Source organism: Meles meles, chromosome 12 (genome assembly GCF_922984935.1).
Source record: "Meles meles chromosome 12, mMelMel3.1 paternal haplotype, whole genome shotgun sequence".
NCBI classification, from domain to species: Eukaryota; Metazoa; Chordata; class Mammalia; order Carnivora; family Mustelidae; genus Meles; species Meles meles.
Window position 1 is genome coordinate 2,348,033 of NC_060077.1, and position 27,162 is coordinate 2,375,194.

At 49.1% G+C, this 27,162-nt stretch overlaps 1 protein-coding gene across 6 annotated transcripts in view; it reads right to left on the bottom strand.

Moving 5' to 3' along the window:
* ACACB (acetyl-CoA carboxylase beta) overlaps window positions 1-27,162 on the bottom strand; it is a 125,788-nt gene that overhangs the window by 46,259 nt on the left and 52,367 nt on the right. For all 6 annotated transcript variants that reach the window (XM_046024233.1, XM_046024227.1, XM_046024228.1 and 3 more), the window contains 16 exons: window positions 27,004-27,114; window positions 23,323-23,532; window positions 22,878-23,048; window positions 20,309-20,470; window positions 18,326-18,489; window positions 15,893-16,043; window positions 15,674-15,777; window positions 14,641-14,722; window positions 12,215-12,360; window positions 10,806-10,956; window positions 9,383-9,517; window positions 6,258-6,404; window positions 5,648-5,836; window positions 3,728-3,828; window positions 1,905-1,993; window positions 1,702-1,826 (listed from right to left, as the gene is read on the bottom strand). In XM_046024233.1, the coding sequence (XP_045880189.1) occupies window positions 1,702-1,826; window positions 1,905-1,993; window positions 3,728-3,828; window positions 5,648-5,836; window positions 6,258-6,404; window positions 9,383-9,517; window positions 10,806-10,956; window positions 12,215-12,360; window positions 14,641-14,722; window positions 15,674-15,777; window positions 15,893-16,043; window positions 18,326-18,489; window positions 20,309-20,470; window positions 22,878-23,048; window positions 23,323-23,532; window positions 27,004-27,114 (2,238 nt within the window). The remainder of the gene's footprint in view (window positions 1-1,701; window positions 1,827-1,904; window positions 1,994-3,727; window positions 3,829-5,647; window positions 5,837-6,257; window positions 6,405-9,382; window positions 9,518-10,805; window positions 10,957-12,214; window positions 12,361-14,640; window positions 14,723-15,673; window positions 15,778-15,892; window positions 16,044-18,325; window positions 18,490-20,308; window positions 20,471-22,877; window positions 23,049-23,322; window positions 23,533-27,003; window positions 27,115-27,162) is intronic.

Consider the following 27,162-nt stretch of genomic DNA (forward strand, 5'->3'; position numbering starts at 1 on the left):
CACCCAAATTTAATTTTGAATAATTTCAAAAACTACGTAAGAACTAAGGATCAGTTGGGGCGCCTGGGGGCTCAGTCGGTTGAGCATCCGACTCTTGATTTTTTCTCAGACCATGATCTCAGGGTCCTGGAATCGAGCCCTTGGTTGGGCTCCACACCCAGCGGGGAGTCTGCTTGAGGATTCTCCCCGATTCTCTCTTCCTCTGCCCCTCCCCCAACACTCTCTCTAAAATAAAAAAATCCTTTAAACAAAATTAAGGATCAATACATTGAAAATCCCTATACTGATGATCCAGATTCACCAACTGCTAAACTTTTACTACTATTATCACGTCTGCTTTTTCTCTGGTAAACACACACACACACACACACACACACACTCATGTGCGCACATAGATGTTTTCTTTCTTTGAAAGTCAGTTACAGACACCATGATCCTTCCCACTAAGATTGTACCTCAAGAAAAAAGATCTCCTAGCTAACTAAAGAGCTATTAAAACACCCAAGAAATGGAACATTAAACTGATAATATATAACATAGAGCTTACATTTGAGTTTCCCGTTGGGAAAGCTTTCAAAAAGTATTAATGCCTGGCCCAGATCCCCAGTAAGCCTGAATTAACTGACCAGGGTAGGGCCTGGGCATCTGTGTCTTTTAAAAGCTCCCCTACACCTACCCCGGGAGATTCTCGTGTCCAGCTAGGATTAAGAGATCTTCATGTTACCCTAGATTTCAAAATGATCAGTATTTATGAATCCATCAAAATATCAGTATTTATGAATATATCAGTATTTATGAATCCATCTTGTTAGGGTGTTGACTATCCTATAGGCCCAAGCCCAAATCTGGCCCACTGCCTATCTTTGTAAATAAAGTTTTATTGGCACACAGCCACACTCATTCACTTAAAGATTGTCTATGACTTCTTTCACGCTACAACAGCAGAGCTGAGTTATTGCAATGCAGGCTGTGTGGTTCTCAAGATTAAAATATTTACTATCTTTACAAAAAACAAAACAAAACAAAACAAAAACCTTCCAGCCCCTTCTTGCTATAAGCCAAGTCCACCTCTCTCTTCATCTCTCTTACTATCTGCGGAGTCTACATTTTCCAAGGGGGCAGTCAGGAACCATATCAAGGAAAAACATCTTTACCTATAACGGATGCTAATTATCATCTAGTAGGAAGAAAAATAAGAACGAAGAAACTCAACGCTTCTCCAAGGAGGGAAATAATAATCCTCCCACAAGACTCAGAATCCCATTATTGCCTAGTAACTCGCTACTCTGGGGCCAGGCCATGGGTTCAAATCCCAGCTCTGCATTTAGAAGTTGGGTGCCCTTGGGAAAGTGACTACTTCAACTCCATGCTCTGCCAAAGTGAGTGAGAACAGGACGTGCATTGCTTGCTGCGACAATTAAATTAGTATTTGTAAAGCATGTTGGGAGTGCTTGGTGCCTGGTAGGTGCTTTGTGTGAATCATGATCTCCTGCAGTGACTCAAAAATCCCACCCCCTCCCTGGTTTTATAAACAAAGCTTCATTGGGACACAGCCACATGCATGTGTTTACATTGTACAAGGTCAGGACTGAGCCAGTATGAACAGCAAAAGCGAGAATATTTATACTCCGGCCCTTTCCAGAACGTCTGTGGACGCCAAGCCACTCCCACAGTGAGTACAGGGCGCCCTTTCTTGCTTACGATCAACATGATCACCAGCTGGTTCTTCTTGGCCACCTGTGCGTGGGAAAAGATGCAGTCCAGCACCTGGGACATGTCTGGCTTCAGCTGCTCCCTGAGGTTGATCACACACTTGTCGTAGTGAGCTAGAGGGAGACAAACCGGTAAGGCTCAGGGCCCTCCCGCCCTATGGGGCTGTCCCCAGTGCTGGAGGCAACTCTTGCCTTGTTGGAAATGGTGCTCCACCCGCAAGTATCTCCGCAGGAGGTCCAGCACCACCGCCTTCATGTAGCCGCGGGTCCCGCTGCGGTACCTGGAGAGGAAGGAGAGGCTGCTTGAACCATCAGTTCCACTTCCTGTGGCGCCTGCGTCTACAGCGGGGCTTTTAGGACTTCCAAAAGGAGAAAAACAGTAACCCAGTATCTGGAGGCTGTATCTCCTAATCCTCAAGGCTGGGAGCGATGTGCGAGTCGGTTCATTTGGACGCACTCTGCAGGCCAAGGACAGCAGTGACTTGCACATCCAGCCAGAGTCCAAGTCTGAGCATTTGGATGGCTCCTGCCCATCCCCAGAGAGAAACGACAGGAGGCTGAAAAGGGTCAGCCTTGCATACACAGCTGATACCAAAATGATCAATTAACCACCCTAGGTATGAAGAGAGCTTGAAAGATAATTAAACGAAACTTGAAAGATGTTTATCGATAGATCCCTATGTAAATTTCGCTTCCTTTTTAGAAAACAAATTTTAACCTGGATGTTTGCTAAAACATTCTAAATCATTTCTGCATGTGGGAAACTGAGTTTCCTAAGCGATAGGACATTGAGTTTTAAGGGCATTAAGACCAGTTTAACCCCAGAGTCACTGACAACAAAAGGAAGAACCTAAAACATGCACTTATTCAAACGTGACCTAAAAAAAATACATAGAACGGAGCTTTGAGGGGTGCCTGGGTGGCTCAGTCAGTTAAGCATCCAACTCTTAAAAGGGTCGTGTGATCGAGCCCTGCATCGAGCCTTAATAAGGTTGTGTGATCGAGCCCTGCATCAATGACTGAGCCCTGTGTCAGGCTCCATGCTCAGCGGGGAATCTCCCTCTCCATCTGTCCCTCCCCCCACTTACATGCATGCACGTGCTTGCATTCTCTAACATAAATAAACCTTAAAAAAAAACCCACAGAGCTGTGATATTTATGTTTAACAGAAAAACCTGCCAGGAGACTGTTCATTTTCTTCTAGGTGTTTCTCTGAAGCTAAAGTGTGGGTTTAAGGTTAGCGGCCAAAGGGTTCTGGGGAGGGTCTCCCCTCCTAGCCCTTGGAGTGAAACTCACTCTTCGTGGGGAATCCCCACTAAGACTCCCTTCCTTGGCTCAATCCTATATAGGCTGTGTGAGTCCCCGTGAGCCAAGGCACTCCCTGAAAAGAAGGGCAGTCTCCCAGAGCCCTACTTCTCTGTGCCTCTGTTTCCAGCACATGGTGACCGTGCATGCACTTCACCTCCTCCAGTTTCAAACTGTTTCAATTCTGTCTTTATAAGCACAGCTTTCCTACGAGGTAGAGTTTTCACACAACAGGGTGGTTCTTCTTGTCATCAGAATAGTTCTCCCCGCTCAAGGGCTACTCAAAATACAAATTCCTCATCAACCCTCTTCTGCAGTGATTTCAAAACCACAGGATAATCTGTAGAGTCCTGGATGGCCTATAAAATCACCACATCCCATGGTCCTATAGGCAAAGCTACCACAAGGACTCGCTGTGTATCGGCACTTCAGAAGCGTTAATCCACTCGTAACTCAGACTGACTAATTGTGGGTGAAGGGTTTTTATTCCCATTTTACAGACTGGCAAACTGAGACCACAGGAGAAGAGGGCCTTGCTTGGGGTTTCTGGGTTAGGAATACCTATGCCGGGATTGTAATCAGGGTCTCTGGACACTGTGCTCTGTCTCTTGGTTGGAGCATGCCCTGAAGAGAACCCCAGAGTGGTGTATTAGGGTAACGCACAGACAATGAACGTGAAAACCGCCCCGCACAGAGGGCCAAGGACTCACCTCTGGACCAGCTGCACGATGCTCTGGGTGTTCATGAAAAAGACCTCCCGTTCAGCCTTCCGCTGCAGGGTGGCTGCGTGACAGTCTAGGATGGTGGCTATCTGGATGGGGACACAGGACAGGCATGGCCACTCATAACCACACTATCTGGTCACCATGCAGGAGTCACCAGGACGACCCACCCAAGTCTCATTCAAAATCTGAAAATTTCAGCTCCAAAGTCCTCTCTGGCCACCTGGAAATAGCTGTTCATCCGGTTCAACATAGTGTTTGATGAGTCTGAGCTTAGACTGACGACAGTCCCGTAAAGACCCGTGTGTTATTCTCCTCCACAAATATGAACGGACTGGGGGAAGGAAGGGAGTTTGCAACTCCAGGGAAAATGTAGTGGACTGGGTGTGGGGGTCTTGTTTTTATAACTAAATTTAGTGTTATGAAGCATACTGTTTTTGAAAACACAAAGTATTTTTAATGAAAAACCTGTGCCAACAACAAACTCCAAAGAGGTACTTTTCTTAACCGGGGTTCTTCAGAGTTTTGTCGAGGTATAATTTACATACCACAGTATTCCCCTTATTCATTCATTCATTTTTTAAGTAGGCTCTATGCCCATTGTGGGGCTCAAATCCATGACCCCAAGATCAAGAGCTATAAGATCTGGGGCACCTGGGTGGCTCAGTCGTTAAGTGTCTGCCTTCAGCTCAGGTCATGATCCCAGGGTCCTGGGATGGAGCCCTGCATCAGGCTCCCTGCTCAGCGGGAAGCCTGCTTCTCCTTCTCCCACTCCCCCTGCTTGTGTTCCCTCTCTTGCTGTCTCTCTCTGTCTCTCTGTCAAGTAAGTAAATAAAATCTTTTAAAAAAAAGAGCTATAAGATGTACAGACCGAGCCACCCAGGCACCCCCGCCTTTACAGTATACAACAAACTGAGTGTTTTTCAGTATAGTTGTGCAACCTTTTACCACTATCCAATTTGAGAGCATTTTCATCACCCAAGAAAGAGACCTGATACCCAGTCAGAGCTGCTCCTGAGTCCTCCCCCTGAGCCCCTGGCAACCACTAATCCACTTTCTGTCTCTATGGATTTGCCTCTTTCGGACACTTCGTGCACATGGAACCATGCAACACGTGGTCTTTTATGACTGGCTTCTTCCGCTTAGCACGTTTTCAGGGTATGTCTATGTTGTGGTATAAATCGGCATTAGATTCCCTTTTATGATGGAATAACATTCCAAGCTCTAGAGCAGTTGACCTCCAGGAACGACCTGATCTATGCTGACCGGCAGATCTATGCTGACTCACAGCTCCACAAATCACAGCCACGTGGGTGGGGGCACCATGATGGTACGCGGCCCTTCCAACCAGACAGAGGGCAGAAGAAAACTGACAGAGGACATTCTTCCAAATGCAAATTACCTTGAAAATGCTTGATAAAGCAACACTCCCTCCGCAAAAAAAAAAAAAAAAAAAAAATAGCACAAAATCAGGCCAACATAGAATTCTTAAAGATAGGTCATACTACTCTGGAATGTTTTCCATTATTTAAAATTACTCTACATACATAGGGTCCCAAGATGATCACCTTACAAACACCGGAGGAAGAAAATCAAAGCTACAGACTAGCAAGAGAAACCAAACTCCCTCTGCTTCAGCCAGAGTGCGTTGGGGGAAATGTTCCCTGTATTTGTACCAACTGCTAACTCCTATTCTGAACCCGAGTTTTACGGAGTAAGGCCCCATAACTGTGTTCATCTCAACAACTTTGGGGAAAATGCTGGGGTTCAGTAGTGAAGGGCTCAAAAGGAAATGCTCCCTGGGCGCCATCTTCAGTGCTCGATCAGAGGCCATGGCGGCCGGAAATGGAGCTCCCAAGGCGGCGCCTGCGGGCCCCCCAGTGAGGCTGGGGGAAGGGGGACACGCACCTGCTGGCTGGGGAACTGGCACAGCACCGAGGTGATGTTGCTGGCGTACTGAGCCATCACCCTGCGGACAGACTTCTCCACGGGGGCGGGGATGCGGCCAGACACGCTGGTCATGATTTCCTGCAGTTCCAAGAGCGGCAGTGACGGGTGCCGGAGTGTCATCATGAGCTTTTGCACCCACTCCTTCAGCTGAAGCAGGGACCAGAGCATTAGCTGGAGGCCCTGTGGGGGGCATGGGCACCGCCACACTCCACAGGGCACCCGACACACTCAACCTGTCCAGACACAAGGAGCAAACATCTATACCTGGCTACCTCTGGAACAGTCCTGAGTGGAACGGCCCCCTGACTCCAAGGGGAATGCCCAGTTTCCCCCACACCCCCTTCCCTCTATGCATCCAGACAGCTGGCATAGTGTGGGAACAGAACAGGAGGCCACGGGAAGAGCTTAACGTTTGTGGACACTTTCCACTCTAAAACGTTTATTTGTATATTCTCTACCTTACGTCACTAAAGACCTCAGATCTCATGGCATAAACCCTCCTGGCTCTTCACACAGACCACCAGCACACGTGTGTAGAATACACACCTGCCCCTTGCACGTGACTTACCTTTGCGCTAAAAATAGGCTCCGGCAGACAGTAGCCACTCATGACGTTGGTCAGGTTTTCCAGGACATTGTGGAAAACCTGGTGCAGTTTCTCTCCCATGATGGGTAGAGTTTGCTGGGCAGGGAGTTTTCCTGTGAATGGCTTGGCCTGAGGAAACACAAGAAGAACCAGAGGTCAAGGACACCTGCCTCTTGAGAGCTGAGAGAAACAGAGGAGCGAGGCAACTCTACCAGTAGAGTGCACAATCTAATTAGGATGAGCCTGAGGGGAAAAGAACAAAACCGCCCATAAGAACATATATTGGAAAGTCAAAATTGCTAAAATCCCACTTCCTGTGGATTTCCCAGACCTCCTCCATTGCGGATGCCTTAGTCTACTGTTACACATTCCTAGTGATTTTGAGGAAGTAAGATCCTCTTTTTTTTATTTATTATTTTTTTTTAATTTGACAGAGAGGGATCACAAGTAGGCAGAGGGGCAGACAGAGAGGGGGGGAAAGCAGGCTTCCCGCTGAGCAGAGAGCCCGATGCAGGGCTCGATCCCAGGACCCTGAGATCTTGACCTGAGCCGAAGGCAGAGGCTTAACCCACTGAGCCACCCAGGCGCCCTGGAAGTAAGATCCTTTTGTTTCCCTCTGCTTTCTAATCAAAATTATCTCCCTTGTTTTCCTTATTTCTTTTCAGTCTTTACTGAATCCCAAAGATAAACAACTAGCAGGGTGGAAATTTATGAAATTCTCATGCAAAGGTCCCAACTTTTTGTAAATCATAAACATTTGCTCTTAGAGAAAAACAACAACAAAAAGCCCACCCTCAAGGGGCAACCTTGACCCCAGGAGCCTGTTTATTTATTTATTCATTCTACAAATGTCCACCAAACACCTACTATGTGCAGCCCTGGGGCCCAGGAGCTTTAGGATGAGCTACTCTGATGGCCCAGAACCCTCAGCTCCCTGCCCCCTCCCCTATCCCAACCCTGTGGGCTCGTCTGTCCTTCGAGATGAACTGGAGGGTCTCCTTCTTTGCAATCTGGTGCTGGCTTCTCCAGCTGGGCACCCACAGCGGGGGGCCAAGGGCAGCCCCCTTAATGCACTTACGCACCGAAGGACAATCTTATAGGCAAACATGAGCCCCCAGGGACTGGTGGCTGGGCCCTGCATCCTGAACCTGGCATGGGAAATGGCTGCTGAAAGGAATCACATGCAGGCACACACACCTTTCTGGTGATCTGAAAAGGCTCAGTCTATTTCTGACTTTGGGAACGCACTACAGAGAATAATGAAAAAAATGAGAAGGAAACTGACAGAATATTCTGGAAAAAAAGAGGCGATCTGGTTCCTTTCTAAATGCTCCCCACCCTGGGCACAAGTACTAAGTATTACAGAAAAAAACCCCACAATATAGGCACGAATGAGTAGCTACCTCTTCATGCCTTCCTTAGGAGGGTGTAAACATTCATTTATTCAGCAGCAAGACCTGCTTTCTTCTGAGGACCCTGTATGCCCCACACACTGTGCTAGGCACCAAGAATACAGCGATGAACAAGAAAGTAGTCCTTGACCTCAGAACTCCTAGTTTCATGGGAAAGCTTAACAATTAATTATAAGAATCTAAATTGGAGATCACCCTGGAGCTTGACTTCAGGGCCATACATATCACTGATACTCTGGTACCCCCTGCTGCTGGTTCCAAGGACAGGCTACTGCCCCCACAGCACCCAAACCCCTGTAACTACGTGCCTGCCCCGTTTTAGGCACTGGGCATCCAGCAGGGGCAAGAAAGACAAAACACACTGGTCTCTTCCTGCAAATGCCCAAAATTATACCAAAGGGACAATCGGTGAGACACCTTGTCTGTCTCATAATGAATGACAGTGCCAGGGAGAGAAGGGTAGCAGGGCAGGAGGCTGGGATGGCAAGGACAGGGGTGTGTGTGTGTGTGTGTGTGCCATTTTGTAAAGGGTGGTCATAAGAGAGGCCTAAGGGGACGAGGCAGCTCTACATGATACGCTAACCTGAATGGGTTCCTGGATTTGGGCAAAAACTACAGGAATCATACAGTCATGTTCACTGCAGCATGATTCCCAACAGCATTCCCAAAGACAGAAGCAATCCACGTGCTTCTGGATGGATGGATGATCGGATAAATGAAATACGCATTATATAAACCCTGCAATGTTACTCAGCCTTAAAAGGGAATGAGGTATGGACACCTGCTACATCATGGATGAGCCTAGAGGACATTGTTCTAAGTGAAATAAGCCAGCCACAAAAAGACAAGTATTGTACAATTTCATGAATACGAGGTTCCTCGTGTAAGTATGATTCATAAAGACAGTAAGAGTGACTGCCAGGGGCTGGGGGGTGGAGGAACGGGAAGTTAGTGGTTAATGGGTGTAAGCGTTTCAGTCTGAAAAGCAGAGAAGGTTCTAGGGGCGCCCGGGTGGCTCAGTGGGTTAAGCCTCTGCCTTTGGCTCAGATCAGGATCTCAGGGTCCTGGGATCATCGAGCCCCACACTGGGCTCTCTGCTCGGCAGGGAGCCTGCTTCACCACCACCCGCCCGCCCCCCGCCCGCTGCCTGCCTCTCTGGCTACTTGTGATCTCTCTCTCTGTCAAACAAATAAATAAAATCTTAAAAAAAATACACTTAAAAGCGGAGAAGATTCTAGAAATGGGTGGCAGTATTGGTCGCGTAAGAGCGCGAATGCACTTAATGGCACCAAACTGCACTTCCAAACGGTTCAGATGCTGAATTTTGCATTGTTTCTCTTACCATTTAAACATGACCACTAAGGAGATCTGCGTAATGTATGAACATCAGTGAGTAATAGTGTATCAATATTGTTTCATTCATTATAACAGTATTATCTACTCCTTGTAATTATATGCTAATAACTCCATATTACAGTGTGCAACCTGAGTTTTACTCTGGGTGGGCTGGTGAGCTGCAGGTGTGAGGGGTGTGAGCAAAGGGTGGGCGGGCTTCTGTACCCATCACACTGTCTTCTGAGGGCTCACAGAGGCAGGACAAGAGCTGGGAGCGTTCAGCCAGCTCCGCTCCCAGAACCGGCAGAACAGTGAGCACTCCTGAGCCAGCCAGGGCGGCTGCGCTGGGGTGCAGCGTACCGGGTGCACTTTGGAAGGGTCGTCGAGCTCCAGCCTGGCCACCACACAGCCTGCTTCCAGAGTGGCCCCTGGAAGCTCGATGTATTTGATCCGGCCGCTCTCCTGCACGTTCAGGGTCATGATCATCTTCATTACCTGTTATGCAGGAAGGAGAAATAAGATGAGCCCACCGGGACTGGCTTGTGTGTGTGCCAGCACCAGAGTCACCAGAACTAGGACTCTGGAGCAGCCGGTGCTTGGTCATTTAAACAGAATGACTCCCTGGGCGGAGTTCAAGTGTAAAGGATGGAGGGCACCTGCATTTGCCAGAAGCCTGCTGTGTGCCAGGCTCAGTGCTGTTCATGAATGATCTCCACCCGCAAAGCCAGCGAGGGAGGCAGGTTATTTATTGTACCCATTATACAGACATGGAAACTGATCTGTATTTGTAAAGTAAAGCCTCTCTCTTAGAAATACTGTTAAATCATATGTGGGTGCTTAAGACACACTTTCTTAAAACATGGTACATTTTGTGAACAGCTCTTTTTAAAAAGGCGGTGAGAAAGCCCTCTGGGGAACCTCTGGTGAGATAAGAATGTGCTCCCTTTAGGGTCGCCAGCCCCTTTAACTGGCCTCTCCAGGAGTCCACATGCGTGAACATAATGCATTTTGTTACCGTGGTGTGGGCTGCAGACACTCAGCATTGTGCTCCTTTTGCTCAGCAGGTCACAGCTTGGGCAGTTATGACAGGCCTGGGCTGGAACCCCAGCACCCACCCTTCACTCTGTGATCTCCAGCAGATGCCTTCCCCTCTCTGAACCTCAGTTTCCCCAACTGTCGAATGGGGAAGAATGACCGTCTCACCTCATAGACAGGGGGCCAGCTAGCATGAGCTCCTACTTCCGCCCTATTTCCACTGTCATTGTCATTTTCATTGTTATTGACCTTGGCAGCATAGAATGGAGGCCAGGTGTGAGCCCTAGCTCTGGGGGACCTTGCGTTCCTTAGCCTGCCTGGGCCCCATTTCATTGTGTGTGAAATGGGGATCCTATCTGTGCCCGTCTGCTGGGATTGCTGGGAAGATGACAGAAGGTAATTAAATGGGTAAAATGCCTAGACTAGCACCTGCCACGTGGCAAGCACTGTGTTAAGTGTTGGCTTACAGCTTTTGAAATCACCGCCATGGTTATTACTAACCTGTCCTTCCTCACTCCCATGGAGGTAAACACTTTTGAGGTTTTCCTTTGACTACTGCAGAGAATTGGAGCTGAACCGCACGCCCCGACTCTCTGAGGAATCGGCAGACGGTGGCCCAGGGGAGAGGTGAGGCCAGCTGGCCCGGGGTGCAGGGGTGCAGGCGCAATGTGGGACGGTTACCCCTTGGGGAGCGGGGTGAAGGGGAGGCCTGGCTGCAGCCCCACCCGAGGGCCGACTCTGTGCTCACTTCCATGTCGGCGTAGCTGCTCCCGGCCTCAACGTGGCCCCCGTCCTCCACCGTGTACTGTATTAGCTTCCCAGCCGAAGGGGCCCTCAGGACCGTGGGATCGTTCTCCTTCTCAAATACGCAAGTCTTGTTGCCGATGGTAATACGGTAACTGGGAGACAGAAGGGGCAGGTGGGTAGATGGGGGAAGACCATCAACCCAGTGTGCCCATGTCTGGCTTTTGACAGCGTTTTCCCCTTCCTCACGGCAGCCCGAGTGTCCTCCTCCCCCCCACCATGTGTGGTCTGTGGGATTCCACTCACACTGATGCTAGCATCTGACGTTACCACAAAGATACTGGAAATGAGTGGGATGTGCAAAGGGTATGACCCTTTTCTGGCTGAAAACCAGTTCCTTTTCCTGATACAATTCTAAGAGGCACAGAGAAAGCCACTGATATTCTCCAAGAAATATTTACTGACTTTAAGGCTTCACCTTATAACTGAACTGGCCAGAGTACATCCCAGGAGGAGGGGGGTTGGGGCGATGTCTATGATAATCTTGAATATTCTTGGCACAGAGAACATGGTTAAAAAGAGGTAATATAACAGTGCTCTGGTTGGCATGAATCCAGTCTGCCTTCTTTCAAAACTTCGAGGATTGGGAAGGGAGACAATTCTCTAAGTGGAGCTATTCCAGGCATGGGGCCTGTGGTGCAAACCACCCCCCCCTCCCCCTGCAACCATCCCCCAACCCTGGCCTGATTCTCCTGGGCTGGAGTGGCAGAGGAAGTCTTGGCTGCCCACTCAGCCCGGCTGGTCTATACTTCACTGTACGAGCTCAAGTGTGGTCAAGTGCACCGCAATGGGAGGGGCTCTGGGGACAGCTCATGATGCCTCCGTGCTAAGTACTTCCTGCCCTTATGCATCCTGCATTTCACTTATCCAGGTGCACAGTGATCAGTCCTGCCCCTTCTGCTTGCTCAGTGTGTCATGTTCACCAGCAGGCTCCATGAGTCATGACCGTGGTCTTATCCCAAAACCTTGTCCTGTGCCCGGTACATCCAGCCCTAACTGGAAGGCTGCCTCTCCTCCAAGCCTGAGCTCAGATGACTGTGGGCGCTGTAGCTCAGACAAGGAGCGGCTGACATGATGTCATACACCTTGCAGGCCCTGGAGCTGGGAGTCAGGGCCCATTTGGCTCTGGACCCTCCCACGTTACCAGAAGCAGGCCTCTTGGGAACCTCCCCAGTACGTCTGCCGGCTTTGAGGTTTTCCAGCCAAGAGACTGTCCTCTCCATGGGCCCCAGGATCTACTGGGGAAGGTATTTTTTCTAAGGTCCTTGGGCTGCACAGAGCTGGCTTTATATCTTTGAGCCCCGTGGGAAAGCGTGGCCCTGCGTCGTGCCCCTCGCCCCGCCCCCCACATACCTGTCAAACTCTTCTTTCATGTAGGTGGTATAGCTGTTACCGTTATAGGACAGCAGCAGCCCCCCGTCGCTTAGCCGGTGGGCATCGATCTCGATGTGACAGTCGTTCATGATGAGGATGAACATGGTCAGAGATTGCCGGGCCACCTGCGGGGACAGGCTCAGGGTCCCTGCCTGAATCCAGGAGGCCTGCTTGTCCCTGGACCCCAGGGCACCGTCTGCCCCTCCCCCCTCACCACCAGGAGCAAGGGCTACGGTCCCTGGTGGAGTGCACCCTCGGGGAGCATGGCGCGCCGCACCTGTCCCACAGCAGGGCTAGTGGCCACTGTCTGTGGGTGCAGCCCAGCCGGGTCGTCTCCTGCCAATCACATGCCCTTCTCATTCCTGCCTCTATGCATCAGCCCCAAGCAGGGCCCCCAGGAGCAGCAAGGAAGGTGCAGGGGTTGGGGTGGGGTCTCACCGTGGATGAGACAGCCCTGGAGACTCCACCAGTGACCAGGACTCTGCCCCCCCCCCCCCCCCGCCCAGCTCTGCCCAGGGACACACAAGACCTTTGGGACCCTCAAGAGAGGCACAGGTGACCAGGCCCTGGTCTTGGCTCTGCACATTGATCTGACATACTAGCCCTGGGTTCATTCTGGGTGCTCTCTCTCAGAAAACAGCCCTAAAAAGCCCTCGACCTCTAAGATACATATGTTGAGACGGAAGGTCCCAAGAAACAGAGGAATGTTTACTGCAACATTATTCATGGTAACAGTAAGACGGAGACACAAACTAGCTATCCCGCATCCTTGCAATGGAATGCTCTAGACCCCTACTGTCAAATATGGCAGCCGAGCTAGGCTGGCTATTTAGTGCCAAGCTAGGCTGGCTATTTACATGTAAATCAATTTAACTTAAATAATATATAGAATTCAGTTCCTCGGCGCTCAGTAGCCCCCGTGGCCACACTGGAGAGCACAGATACACCACATTTCCGTTCCTGCGGAAAGTCCCATTGGACCGTTGGCTCCAGACACCAAACCGATACTAGGAAAACTTTTTCATAACACAGGAAAACTTCAGGCCATGATAATATCAAAGCAGTAAAACAGTATTTGCACCATGATCTCAACTTTGCGAAGTCTGTGCTGAAATGTTCGTGGGGGTTCCCTCAATGTTTTATGCTTCTTAAAAAAATTTTAAATTTTATACAGTAAGCATGTGTCATATTTAAAATCCCGCTGGGAACCAGGCCCCCTAAATAGTCAGGAAGCATGGACAGGTAAAGAGGAGTGGTTTCAGAGCAGGCCCTCACCGAGAACACACTTGTTTGGCTACATCGACCCTGAAAATCCCCAGAGCTGGAAGGATAACACGTGCTCGTCATCTTAAAAATAAAGTAACAGAACAAAATATTCTGCCTCAAAGGCAGACTCGAGTTCTATGTTATCTTTTCCCTCCCGAGAAGGAGGCCTTAGCTTCTTGGGGACACTTGCCCCCCACAGGTCACCCTGACCTGGACCCAGGGCCTGATTCTGTGCCCACACATCTCAGACACGCTGATATTCTCTCTGAAATGACCTCAGATGCCCCAGGAAGGGTAACAGGATACTTCTGAGTAAGTAGCGCCAAGTAAACCGCCCGGGAAGCCCAAGGTGGATCAGGGAGAGATCCAAACGCCATACGTTGACCTTTGGTGCAGACATGCAGGACAGAGCTGGCCTCGCGGCCCTGGGAAATGGAGCCACACACCATACCAGCTCAGCGAAGGGCCTGCTCATGCTCGGCACCAAATTGGATACTGTGCCCCCCAATTCATGTCCTTCCAGGCACCTGGGCATGTGACTTTATTTGGAAATAGTGTCTTCGCACGTGGAGTTAGTTAGATGAGGTCGTCCTGGAGGAGGACGGGCTCTAAATCCTGTATGAGTGGTGTTCTTCAGAGCAGAGACACACAAGAGGAAGACAGTGTACACACACAGACACAGACACACACACACACAGAAAAGGCGGCCATATGAAGCCAGAGGCATAGCTTGGAGGGACGGTCTACCAGCCACGGAACACTAAGGTCGGCCCCACAACCACCAGGAGCTAGGAAAGCATGAAACAGATTCTTTCCTGGAGACTTCAAAGAGCCCAGATGACACCTTAATTTTAGACCCTGGCCTCCAGACATGGAGAGAACACGCTTCTGTTGCCTGAAGCCACTGGCTCATGGTTCCCTGTTACCTCAGCCCCGGAACCCAAATACACAGTCCCCCGTACACCGTGTGTATTGCACAAGGCTGCACAACACGCCCAAGCCCTAAGTGCTTAGGTTTCAAGGGCACAGGACTGCCTGGGGAGTCCCAGCACCCAAGCAGGAGCAAGTCCACTCCAGAATGAAAAACTCCCACCAGCCTCCACAATGCTGGAGACCTCCGAGAAACCCAGGGCCTTCACCTTGAGGATGTACTTAACACCTCCGTAAATTAATTCCACATCCACGATGTTCAGCAGAGAAGCTGCAGGAAGGACCTGGCCCCTGAAAGAAAAGAGACTTGCAGTCGGCTGTGGGAATGAACGAGAACACTAGGGCCACCCTCTGGATTTAAACTAATCACCCAGCTCTTTGCCTTGCCTAAACGCCAACACATCTGGCTGTATTTAGAAAGCTCAATCTGATGGAAAGGCAAGGAATGTGATGCTGCTCAGAACTTAAGGGAACGGCACTTGCTGAAGGGTGAGAAATTTCAAAAGGGCTTTCCAGGAAGCAAAATCCTTAATGCTCGTCCTGGGAAAAAATTCCCAATGTGGGAAGGAAGGGGACAGAAGCATTGCGACTCTATTACTCTGCACAAGCATGACAACCCGCTCTAACAGCTCTTGTCTTTCTAAAGTTGTTTGGTAGCTTTATTTCCCTATCACAGTGTCTCTGGGGTGATTTCTGCCCCTACCCCAGGACCTTTGGCCATGTCTGGAGACATATTTGATTGTGGTGACTCCTGGTGGAGAGCTGGGGGGCTCCTGCTAACTTCCCACAGTGCACAGGAGAGCCCCCGCAATAAAACAGTCAGGCAAAAACGTCAAGGGTGCTGGGGCTGAGAAACACTGGCCCATGCTCATGGTGAGCCCTCGGCTGCTTCCATGCTGGCCCACTTCATGAGCCACGTCTGACTCAGGTGAGGTCCGGAAGGAACTCCTGCAGAGGGGACCCATCACCTGCTTCTCAATTCACCTCCTCTCTGAACTCAAGTGCTATGAAGTACCTTAGACAAGTCAGCATGACTAAGACTACAGTCGTCTGCCTGGGGCTGGCCCCCTTGAGAAGCCCCCACCAGCGGCCTGCTCTCCTGCAGCCTTGGTTCACAGGAGAGGAATTTCAGAGGCAAGCACAGAGGCGGGCTTCCCTAATTGCCCGCTGCCTGGTTTTCTGCCTTACTTGCCACTAACACACATCCCGTGGAGGAAGGGGTGAATTACCCCTGCACCCTACCTTTCCAGCGAGTGTAAGAAATCCGTCATGCAAGTTCTGAACATCGAGTCGGCCACGTTCAAGGCCCCGCACACCACCCCGAGCATGATATCTGGTTTCTCAGCCTAGAAGAGACTCCGCCCCTCAGTGTCAGTGGTGACCAAGCCCACGGGGAGCCGGGAAGTGGGGCGGGGGGGGGGCGCTCCGTGACCCCGAGGGGAGAACCGGGCAGCTCCCCACCTGCACTTTCTCAGCAATGAGGTGATCCAACCAGCCAGTGTCGATGTCGTTGTTCTGGTAGCGCTCAGTCTCCAGCAGGTTAATGAGATACTCCACGGTGGTCCTGAAGTCGCCCCGGATGGACAGTTCCTTCAAAGCCACCACCATGTTCCTTGAGGGGAAAGGCACATGGATCGTTTTCCAAATTAACATACGTGTCAGCAGAGCTCCTGCCTGATTCTTGGAGAGCCAGGAAGAGCACAGCTGAGAGAGGAGCCTGAGTCCAGCAGCCCAGGTGTCCATCTCGGCTCCAGCATTTACTGGTCAGGCAATCTTGGGCAAGTGACTTAATCGCTCTGGGCCTCAGTTTCCTCATCTGGAGAATGGGGAAATAACCCTGACTTCACACAGGTGCTGGGAGGATTAAAATGAGACAATCCATATAAAGCACATAGTCACCGATAAATAAGGTCAGCCGTTATGAACATGATGAATGGCCGTGATTACAATTCTTATTAACTATAGCCTGTTGCTCTGCCTCCCTGCAGCTGGACCTCTTCAAATCCCCATGTCCCAGAGCAGGTGCTACCCCCCACCCCACAGCTGCTCTGCGGGGTATGCACAAGGTACGTCTAACGGAGGGCCAACGCTGTACCCCACCCAGGGTGTGGCAGTCACCTGTCTGCATGTGCTTGGTTGGTCACCACCTCCCATTTCCCAGAGGGGTGGCCTCTCCCCAAAGAGGGCTCCAGCCCAAAGGGCTGAAGCCCCCACTCCCTAGGAAATCACAGAGAGACTGTACCAGAGAAAGAAAGGGCACTAGAACAATTCTCTTGGGACAGGAGAGCTTTTATACCTGTCATGGCATTCCCATGTGCATTCAGCAGGCGTGGCAAAGGGGTAAGAACTACCCCAATTTGGGGGCAGGGAAAGAAAGATGCACAGAGGTCAAATGAGCTCATCAGTAGTCAGAGGAAAGTCAGGAGTCTGCAGGTAAGCATCAAGCCGTTGGGCTCAAGGGTGACCAACTGGTTCCAATTTGCTCAGGATGTGCCCAGTTTTAGAGTGAGAAATCCCAAATCCTGGGAAGCCCTCAGTCCTGGGGAAGGGGACACAGCTGGTTCCCCTATTAGACCGTACTAGCGGCCCCTCGGTGGCTCAGCTGGTTAAGCGGCCAACAAGATTTCCGCTCAGGTCATGATCTCAGGGTCATGAGAGCCCCTGCGTTAGGCTCTGTGCTCAGTGGGGAGTCTGCTTAAGGTTCTCTCTCTCCCTCTGCCCCTCTCCTCCCCACTAGTGCTCTCTCTCTCGAAGAAACAACAGAATTTTTCCCTCTGAATTCTTAAGTCCATAGGCCTATGACCAGCATAGGACAAGCCACAGGCTGTTTCTGTCAGAGATCAGAATGGGCCAGACTGACTGGCCTCCCTCCCCTTTCAATTTTTCACTCAGCCTGATTAAAACTGATTGCATAAAGCTAGTAAAGAAAGCCCACTCATCAAAATCACCAAACTCAAATTAAATCACAACTAAGTGCCCTGGGCTAGATAGATTTCAATGCTTTCTTATTGTTTTAAGTTTTTTTTTAATTAAATTTTTTCTTTTTTTTTTTTTTCAAAGAGAGAGAGAGAGAGAGAGAGAGTGAGTGAGGGGGCCAGGGGAGGGAAAATCCTAAACAGGCTCCACGCTTAGCAAGGAACCCTACCTGAGGCTTGATCTCAGGACCCTGAGATCATGAACTGAGCCAAAATCAAGTCAGACACTTAACCAACTGAACCGGCCAGGTGCCCCTAAAGATTTTATTTTAGAGTCAGCTCTACACCCAATGTGGGGTTTGAACTTACAGTGATCAAGAGCTTTGTGCTCTACCCACTGACCAGCCAGGAGCTCCAATTATAATGCTTTTTAAACAAAAGTCCACAAAGTCTTTGGGGATTTTTCACCCTAAACACGAGAATGTTTAAACACAAGAATGTTTAATTACAAAGTGAGCTGGGTTTTGCATTTTTGTGCTCAGGGCAAGGCAGGAGAAACAGGAGATGCGGGTGTTTTGGGATTCGGAACCCCTCTGTCAATGTGGGTTTCTCCAGGACTTACTTACAAGGTTTAAATTTAAAGAAGTACCTCCCATACCCCTTTTTCTTAAAAAGCTCTAGTACTTGGCACCTTTTAAATTTTGGAATCCCCTTGAACATTCATCTCTCCCAAGTGCAACCCGTAATGACCTCAAGACCAAACGACTTTGGTGAGCTCGTGAGCAGACTTGACCTCACAGATCTCAGATACAGGAAGAGGGGAGACTTCGCCTTTCGACTTCAGCAAAGGGCACTGAAGATAGGGTCTGCTCTGTGATTCACTCCTTTACCTCCTAAAGTATTGCTGTTTCTGAAGCCCCAGGCTTTTAGTTTCTACAAGGAAGGAGGGAAAAGAGGAGGGGCGCAGGGAGATACTAACGAAATGGCCTCTTCCCGGTTCTCTCCCCAGGAGAAGCAGTGCCCGAACTGGGAGTCAGCAAATTCGTGTAAGCCGCCAGCAGCCGCCACGCTGAAATAACCCCAGACGTTCTTGCTGCTCCGGAAATTCAGTTCCTGAACCGTTCCGGAGCTTGGCTTAAACCCCTGGAGTGAGGAAAGGAAAAGCAAAATTGGGGGGGGGGATCATCACTCCAGATATATTTGCATCAGAATTAAATCCTAGACAAACCCAGAACCTCCACCACAACCCACAGCTTAGTGTGATCAACAGAACGTTGATCTCTCCACTAGTGGTGTGGGGGTTACCCATGTCACGATGTTCATGCATAAATGTAATTTTTACTTAAAAAAAATCTGATTCTCTCTCGCTGCCTCTGTCTCTCTCTAATAAATAAATAAAATCTTTAAAAAGTGGTGGGCATCTGGGTGGCTTATTCGGTGAGGCGGCTGCCTTTGGCCCAGGTCATGATCCCAGGTCTAGGGATCGAGCCCCACACGGTCTCCTTGCTCAGCAGGGAGTCTGCTTCACCTTCTCCTCCCCACTTGTGTTCTCTTTATCTCTGCCTTTCTCTCTCAAAGAATTAAATAAAGTCTTTTTTTTTTTAAGATTTTATTTATTTATTTGACAGAGAGAAATCACAACAAGGCAGAGAGGCAGGCAGAGAGAGAGAGAGAGGGAAGCAGGCTCCCCGCTGAGCAGAGAGCCCGATGCGGGACTCAATCCCAGGACCCTGAGATCATGACCTGAGCCAAAGGCAGTGGCTTAACCCACTGAGCCACCCAGGCGCCCCAAATTAAATAAAGTCTTAAAAAAACACAACTATGAAAATAACCACGTTGGGATGGGGGAGGAGGGACAGGCACAATAGGGGGAACGCTGTTCACTGATGGAACTCCGTGGAAGTTCATTCCGCTTTTATAAACTTGACATTGTCAGTCATGAAAAGTTTAAATGAGAGAGGAGAGGGGTTGGATTTCGAATTCGGGATTATGAAAATGCCAGCCAGTAAAGAAATGTGACGCAAACACACACCTCATTTGCTTATGGGATGTGGGAGCGGCACGGAAGGCCCATCCCCCTAAGTATAATTTTGGTAAGGGTGGGTGGACGTGGACCCTCTCGCTGGAATTAGGGCTCTTGACCTGTGTGATGGAGGCATCCGTCTGAGAGACAGAGAATTGCAGGTGCCCGGGCGATCTCCACTCTGAGTCCTCCATCCTCCCAGGCACCGGAAACAATCCATCATCCCCCTAAAGAATTCCCATTTCACTTGTCCCCCAGCAGAGTCCGTTGTTTGTAGCCAAAGATGCCGAGCTGTTACAGCTACCATAGCTTACAATTCTCTAATTAAAAGGCGGGCGGGGGAGACGAACCTCTCTTATCCCAAGTTTCTTGAATGTAATCATTAAACAATGGGGTGTGGTGGTCTGTGCAGATGATGTCACAGTCAACCACAAGCAAGCACGTCAAGGGTGACAGACACCGCTGGCTGGTTTTTGAAGGTACAGAGAAGAACAAGTCACAAAGGAACTCCTTACAAAGGACCAGACTCCATCTATGGTGTAGCAAAGAGGACGGGGGTGGGGGCAGAAAATCAAGGACCTGGGTTCGAAAGCTGGCTGCTTGTCCCAAAGATGGACATGGCCCGTAGGGTCCAGCCCTGGGGCTCCGTCACAGCCTCAGCAGATCCCAGGCACAAGGCAAGACCCCAGCCCCTGGAGCTACAGTGCAGGGAAAACGATGTCTCCTAGTGGCACTGTCCTGTGCCTGAGCAACGAGATGCCCGACGGGACCTGCCCCTGTGCCGGGCACACCCTTCCCATCAAGAAGCCACTGCCTTCCCACGCTACAGTTCCCTTGTCTGTCTGGGAAGCCTGGGCATCTCATCCAAAGCTAACGTTCAGGATCGGCCCCACCCTGGGAGCCTGGAGGCGGCAGGTGCAGGAGGACACCCAAACTTGCCTCATCAGGGTTCTCACTGGTGATTCTGGCCGCGATGACATGGCCTCGGGCGAGCGGAGGGTTGGCCGGAGTGTCAAACGAAATGGGCATCACACCCCATGGCGACTCTCCATACAGAAGCCGGATATCCTTCAGCCGGTGCAACGGCACCCCCATGGCAATCTGAAACGAAGAAATGCACCCCACAGACGGTCAGTACCCACTAGCACCCAGGCCCCCAAACACTGAATGCACAGCTAGACGCCACGGAGGAAGAGGTGCAGGAAATATCTGCAGTATCCCGAGCACCTGCCGGGCAGCAAACACTGGGCCACATGGTGGCGGGAGAAGCAAAGCAAGAGAAAGACAGAAGGGGCGCCGGGGTGGCTCAGCCAGTTAAGCGTCTGCCTTCAGCTCAGGTCAGGATCTTAGCATCCCTGGATTGAGCCCCAGGTCAGGCTTCTTGCTCAGCGGGGAGCCTGCTTCTCCCTCTGCCTCTGCCTGCCACTCCTCCTGCTTGGGCTCTGTCTATCAAATAAATTAAATCTTTAAAAAAAGAAAAGAAAAAGACAGAAGGCTTGACTCTGCCCCCAGGGAGCAAACAGTCTCGCTGGGAAAAGCAGCAACTTTCTATAAAGCCACGTCACGCGACAAGAAAATGCTGGCACCAGATGAAAATGACAAATCCAAGTGCCATGGAAGGTGAGGAGGGTGTCCCGCTGCAGAGTTAACTGTTTTAAAAGGACTCGGAAAGCTGGCCCTAAGGAATGAGGACAGGACACGATTACAGTCCTGACACAGCCTGAGGAACGACTCACGAAAATGTCTCAGGGACTCTCGTGAGGAGGAAGTAGTCAGACAAATACACACCGAGGGCCGTTCTGCCTGAGCTCTCCACAAATGCCACCATCGAGAACAAAAAGTACCCCTGAGGTGGGGTTCCAGACCAGAGACTCAAAGTTGTGACCGTGAAATGGAATGTGAGGTCTTGGAACAGATCCTGAGCATTTTAACAACAAACAAGAAACAGTGGTAAAGGGATATTATTGGGACAATGGGGAAATTTTTTTTAAAGACTTCTATTTATTTATTTGACAGAGAAAGAAATCACAAGTAAGCAGAGAGACGGGCACAGAGAAAGAGAGAGAAGCAGGCTCCCCGCTGAGCAGAGAACCCGATGTGGGACTCCATCCCAGGACCCTGAGCTCATGACCTGAGCCGAAGGCAGAGGCTTAACCCACTGAGCCACCCAGGCGTCCCACAATGGGGAAATTTTAAGGTGATATTCGATCTTATAGAATACTCAGTTTTAGGGCACCTGGGTGGCTCAGTCGGTTAAGCACCTGCCTTAGGCTCAGGTCATGATCCCACGGACCCAGGATCGAGCTCCACTTTGGGCTCCCTGCTCAGTAGGGAACCTGCTTCTCCCTCTCCCTCTGCCACTCTTCCCTGCTCCTGTGCGAGCACACTCTCTTTCTCTCTCAAAAAAATAAATAAAATCTTAAAAAAAAAAAGAAATATCAAAAAATTTTTTAATTTTATACTTTTAATTTTAGGTAGATGTGCAGTGGCATTAGTGGTTTATTTTCTAAGTGTCATCATTTTATTGTGGTATTGTGCCAGAATGATCTTGTTCTCTCTCTCTTTCTTTCTTTTTTTAAGAATGATGTTTCTCTTAGGAGGTCCTTTACTCAAGTATTTACAGGCAAAACACCATGAAGATTCAACTCAAAACATCTCTCAAAAAGTTAAGCCAAAAAAAAAAAAAAAAAAAAGAGAAGATCACAAGATCACACAGACACACAAATAGAAAGAACACAAATGTGCTAGCAGTTAACAACCAGTAGGTCGAGGCACAGGGGATGGGTGGTAATTACTATCCTTGTAACATTCCTTCTAAAATTTCCCAAACTAAAAAAAAAAAAAAAAAAAAGAAGGAAGGAAGGAAAGACAAAGTAGAAAAGAATAAAGACAATGATGGAGGGAGGAAAGGAAGCAAGGAGACACACTTTTCTACTCTTTAAGCACTGGAGTTCCTATTCTTGCAGGAGTTCCAACTCAGTACGGACAATACTGTCCCTCAAGGGGGTGAATCTGCTCTTGGGGATGAAACGATTCTAATCTTGTAGGTTTCAGTCCCAGATATGTCTTCGGCAAAAGCATACACAGTATATCTGTGATATTAAAATTTTATAGGGGGTGAAATTAGGGGGGGAAGTGTCTAAACAGGCTCCTTATGGGGGAAGGAATAAAAACAAGGTTGAGAAATACTTCTCTGGGTCTGTCAATGGAGAACGGGGGGGGGGGGGGCCATGAATGCCTAGAACTGTATAAAATATTTTTCCCCCCCAGGAAAAAACCCAACAGGTTTTTGCCCATGTCTCAAAGGGCCACACAGCCAGACAAAGGTGACGAACCACTCCACGGAAGGTTCTCGGACTGTGTGGCTCTCGATGCCACTCACACGATAACACACGCACTTCCCCGGGGACAGCCCTCCAAGAGGGGAGCAGGACAGGCTACTAAGGGCAGGACAGGGGATGCCAGCCCCGCTGGAAGAAATCCCGGGGCTCTGAGCCCAGGTCCTTGCCTGCAGCTGGGCAGCCGGCAGGTTGACGTCCGCGATCATCTCTGTGCAGGGGTGCTCCACTTGCAGGCGGGGATTCAGCTCCAAGAAGTGGAAACTGCCATCTTGGCTGTAGAGATATTCTACCGTCCCTGCGCTCACGTAGCCCACAGTCTTGGCCAGGCGGACGGCACACTGCAAAGAAGACACAGAGCCTGAACGGCTGCCAGTGGTTTTCTTGGATCATCTTCATGGGGAGCTTACTAGGTCCCCCACCAAATGCTGAGGATCTGCTAGGCATCTTTGGGACCTCGGAGATCGCACTCCCTAGCAGGGCCCCTGGGTGTCTTCGTGGACACCCACCTCATGTTAGCAAGGCGGACTGTAGGACACTCTTGCTGGCTGGGCAGAGACGCTCTCTCCCTGTGGCTCCCCACCCCTTCTCCGACCCGAGCTCTGCAGAGCCCACCTGCTCCATGAACTCAAACACAGCTGGTATGGCGATGGTGGCCGGGGCCTCCTCAATGATCTTCTGATGCCGCCGCTGGATGGAGCAGTCACGCCCAAACAGGGACACGGCGTTCCCATACTGGTCAGCAAGGATCTGGACCTCCAGATGTCGGGCGTGCTCGGCCAGCTTCATGAGGAAGATCGGGGAGCCAGGGATCTCAGTCTGCACCTGGGGGGACAGCGGAGTGGTCCACTTTACCCTGGGGGACCAGGGCCGGAGTGGGAAACCCTCCACAATTCTGTCCATGATTCTGCTGATTGTTTAGCTTTGTTTCACTTCTCTCGCAGACCTGCCGTTCTCCTCGTTTGAAGTCCAACACTGTCAAAATACACCATGTGGCAGGCAGAACTTCCCCACAATCCCATCTCCTAGAGATAATGTGCTGTTAGGATTTGGGAGCATGCTGGGGAAGAGGTCAATGTCGGTAAGAATTAATTGGTTAAGTTAATGTGCCGGTAGGAGCTGGGTACATACTGGTTTCTGCTGCACATTCGGGAACACACACAACACACGGAATGTTTTGTGAATACAAATGGGACCAAAACATGCCACCCAGCAGGTCTCTTTTCCTCCTTCTTAAACAGTACTCTCCTGGCCAGCTGTCCATGGTGGAATCCACATTCAGACTCACATCTTCCTTTGGATGGCTAAAAGGCAATTGTCCAGAAATTCTTAATGATGATATAGAAAAAGAAGTATTCAAATGGCATGATTTCTAAGAATTTCTTTTAAAAAAGTAAGCTGTAGGGGTGCCTGGGTGGCTCAGTCATTAAGCATCTGCCTTCGGATCAGGTCAGGAACCCAGGGTCCTGAGATGGAGCCCCACATTGGGCTCCCTGCTCGGCAGGAAGCCTGCTTCTCCCTCTTCCACTCCCCCTGCCTGAGTTCTTGCTCTCACAGAGAGTTCTGCCTCTCTGTCAAATAAATAAATGAGGGGCACCTGGGTGGCTCAGTGGGTTAAGCCTCTGCCTTCAGCTCAGGTCATGGTCCCGGGGTCCTGGGATCGAGCCCCACATTGGGCTCTCTGCTCAGCGGGGAACCTGCTTCCCTTCCTTTTTCTCTGCCTGCCTCTCTGCCTGCTTGTAATCTCTCTGTCAAATAAATAAATATTTAAAAAATAAATAAATAAATGAATGAATGAATGAATGAATGAATGAATAAAAATAAAAATAAAAAGCAGGCTGCAGTAATATATGGGATGGCCCCGCTTATATGAAAAATAATAAAATAGAGCTGTTATGAATGTCTACATAAAAGTAGACACCGATGTGCCTGGTTGGCTCAGTCGGCACAGCATGCAACTCTTGATCTCAGGGTTGTAAATTCAAGCCCCACAGGGGGTGTAGGGACTACTCTAAAGAATATTAAAAATCTGGGGCACCTGGGTGGCTCAGTGGGTTAAGCCTCTGTCTTCAGCCCAGGTCATGATCTCAGGGTCCTGGGATCAAGCCCCACATCGGGGGGCCTGCTTCCCACCTCCACCCCCGCCTGCCTCTCTGCCTACTTATGATCTCTTTCTCTCTCTGTGTCAAATAAATAAATAAAAACTTTAAAAAAAATTTTTTTAATCTTTTAAAAACTTCTTTAAAAAATTGGTTACATCTGGAAAGGAGGAGGAGTTCAGAGGTGGTGGTGAAAAGAGAATGTTCCTTTTTTATGCTTAACCTATCCCTAAAGTGTTTGAACATTCACATAAGAACATTTTCATACTGCACTCACGTGATCAAAAGAAACACGCCCGTGTGTTGTGAGGGCAGTGAGTATATGGGCCTCCTGTATTTTCCACTCTCTTTTGCTGTGAATTGAAAACAGCCCTAAAAAGTCATATCTATTTTAAAGAAAGGAGGGGGGGGAAAGATTTAAAACCTACATGACCCCTAAATGTAAGAGAGGATCCAGGACTGGATCCTGACACAGAAATAAGAGATTAGTGGGGGAAGCTGGTGAGATCTGAGTCAAATCTGGAGTTAACTTCATAGAAACATATCCCTGTTAATCTGTTAGTTGTGATAAACACGGCAGAGCTCACGAAGATGTGAACGGACGACGGGAAACCAGGGGAGAAGGAGACTGCATGCTACTTCTGCAACTTTCAAGGAAACAGAACGTCTTCTCCTCGCAAAGCACCCCAGAAACCTATCCAGCCCAGGGGAGACACGTGATAGAGAAATCACGACTTTATAGAACACTCATATACTGCCCACAGCTGTTCAACTGGCAAAGCTTTTTAGAAAGCAATTTATCGACATGTTTTTGTAAGTGCACATGCATGTTATTTAACTAAGTCCTTGGCACATAGTTTTTACCCAAGAAAACAATTCAGGAGGAAAAAGAAAAAGCATTATTTATGTTCCATGTTATTGTATAATGCATTATAATATACAATATAATACATATTGTATAATATGTATTATAGATATTATATATTATTACGAAACATATTGAATTATAGTAGCCTTACTCATAACAACAGAAATGGAAACAAGCATAACATTTCACAAAAAATGTGATCTTCCTTGATAAGGAAGACTACAGATGCACAGGGATTTACACAATCATCAAAATAATAGTAAAGACCGGAACAACATGGAACACCTGTCTGTGATCTCCAGTTTAGAATTTTTTTGAGGGGCGCCTGGGTGGCTCAGTGGGTTAAAGCCTCTGCCTTCAGCTCAGGTCATGATCTCAGGGTCCTGGGATCGAGCCCCGCATCAGGCTCTCTGCTCTACAGGGAGCCTGCTTCTTCCTCTCTCTCTGCCTGCCTCCCTGCCTACTTGTGGCCTCTGTCTGTCAAATAAATAAATAAAATATTTTTTTTAAAGTTTAGAATTTTTTTGAAACATAGAACAAAACACCATGGAAAACGAATGCAGCTCTTTAAAACATGCATGTGGACAAGGTCCAGAAGAAAGCCTAGAAATTCTAAAATAGTTGCATTAAGAATGGGAAGATTGGGGGCACCTGGGTGGCTCAGTGGGTTAAACCTCTGCCTTCAGCTCAGGTCATGATCTCAGGGTCCTGGGATCAAGCCCGCATCGGGCTCTCTGTTCAGCAGGGAGCCTGCTTCCCCCCCCCCCTCTCTGCCTGCCTCTCTGCCTACTTGTGATCTCTCTCTGTCAAATAAAATAAAATTAAAAAAAAAAAAAGAATGGGAAGATCATTAGCCTACCTTTAAAAACACTGCCAATGGGCAACTAAAACAGGTATAAAGTCTTAAAAGTGAAAAGCCAGCTAGAAGTCAGTAAATACATGGTTCATTCCTAGAACAAAAGTCAATCACCTAGAGATGTTAAAAACACCAAGACTACTAAAATTGACAAAATGTCCCCTCTTCCAACTGACATAAATATAGTCACAAACAGATAGATACTCTAGCCCTGTATCTCTGAAATCATTTAAAGTCACATGCATTCACAGGATAGAACATCCAAGGAAATGGGTACGGATCAACCCAAACTGGGGACTTGTAGGTGAAAACATACACATTTGCTTTGGCGCGCAGCCCAGCAATATTCCAGTTCCCAAAAGTGTCCTACTTGTTTCCAGCACAGTAATGCTAATGAAAATCGTCTGGTGGCCAACAACTAAACACACAGTTCCCAAAGATATATGGAAAAGTGCTCCGAAAGAAGAGCTCACTTGTCTGAAAAGGACTGGGAAGTCCTCGGCACTCTCTGCCTTCCGGATTCCTTTCCCTCCGCCGCCTTCCGATGCTTTGATCATCAAGGGAAAACCAATTTTTTCTGCCACCTGGGGGTGAAGGACAAACAGACCTCTTTAGAAGGTGGACAGTTTCCA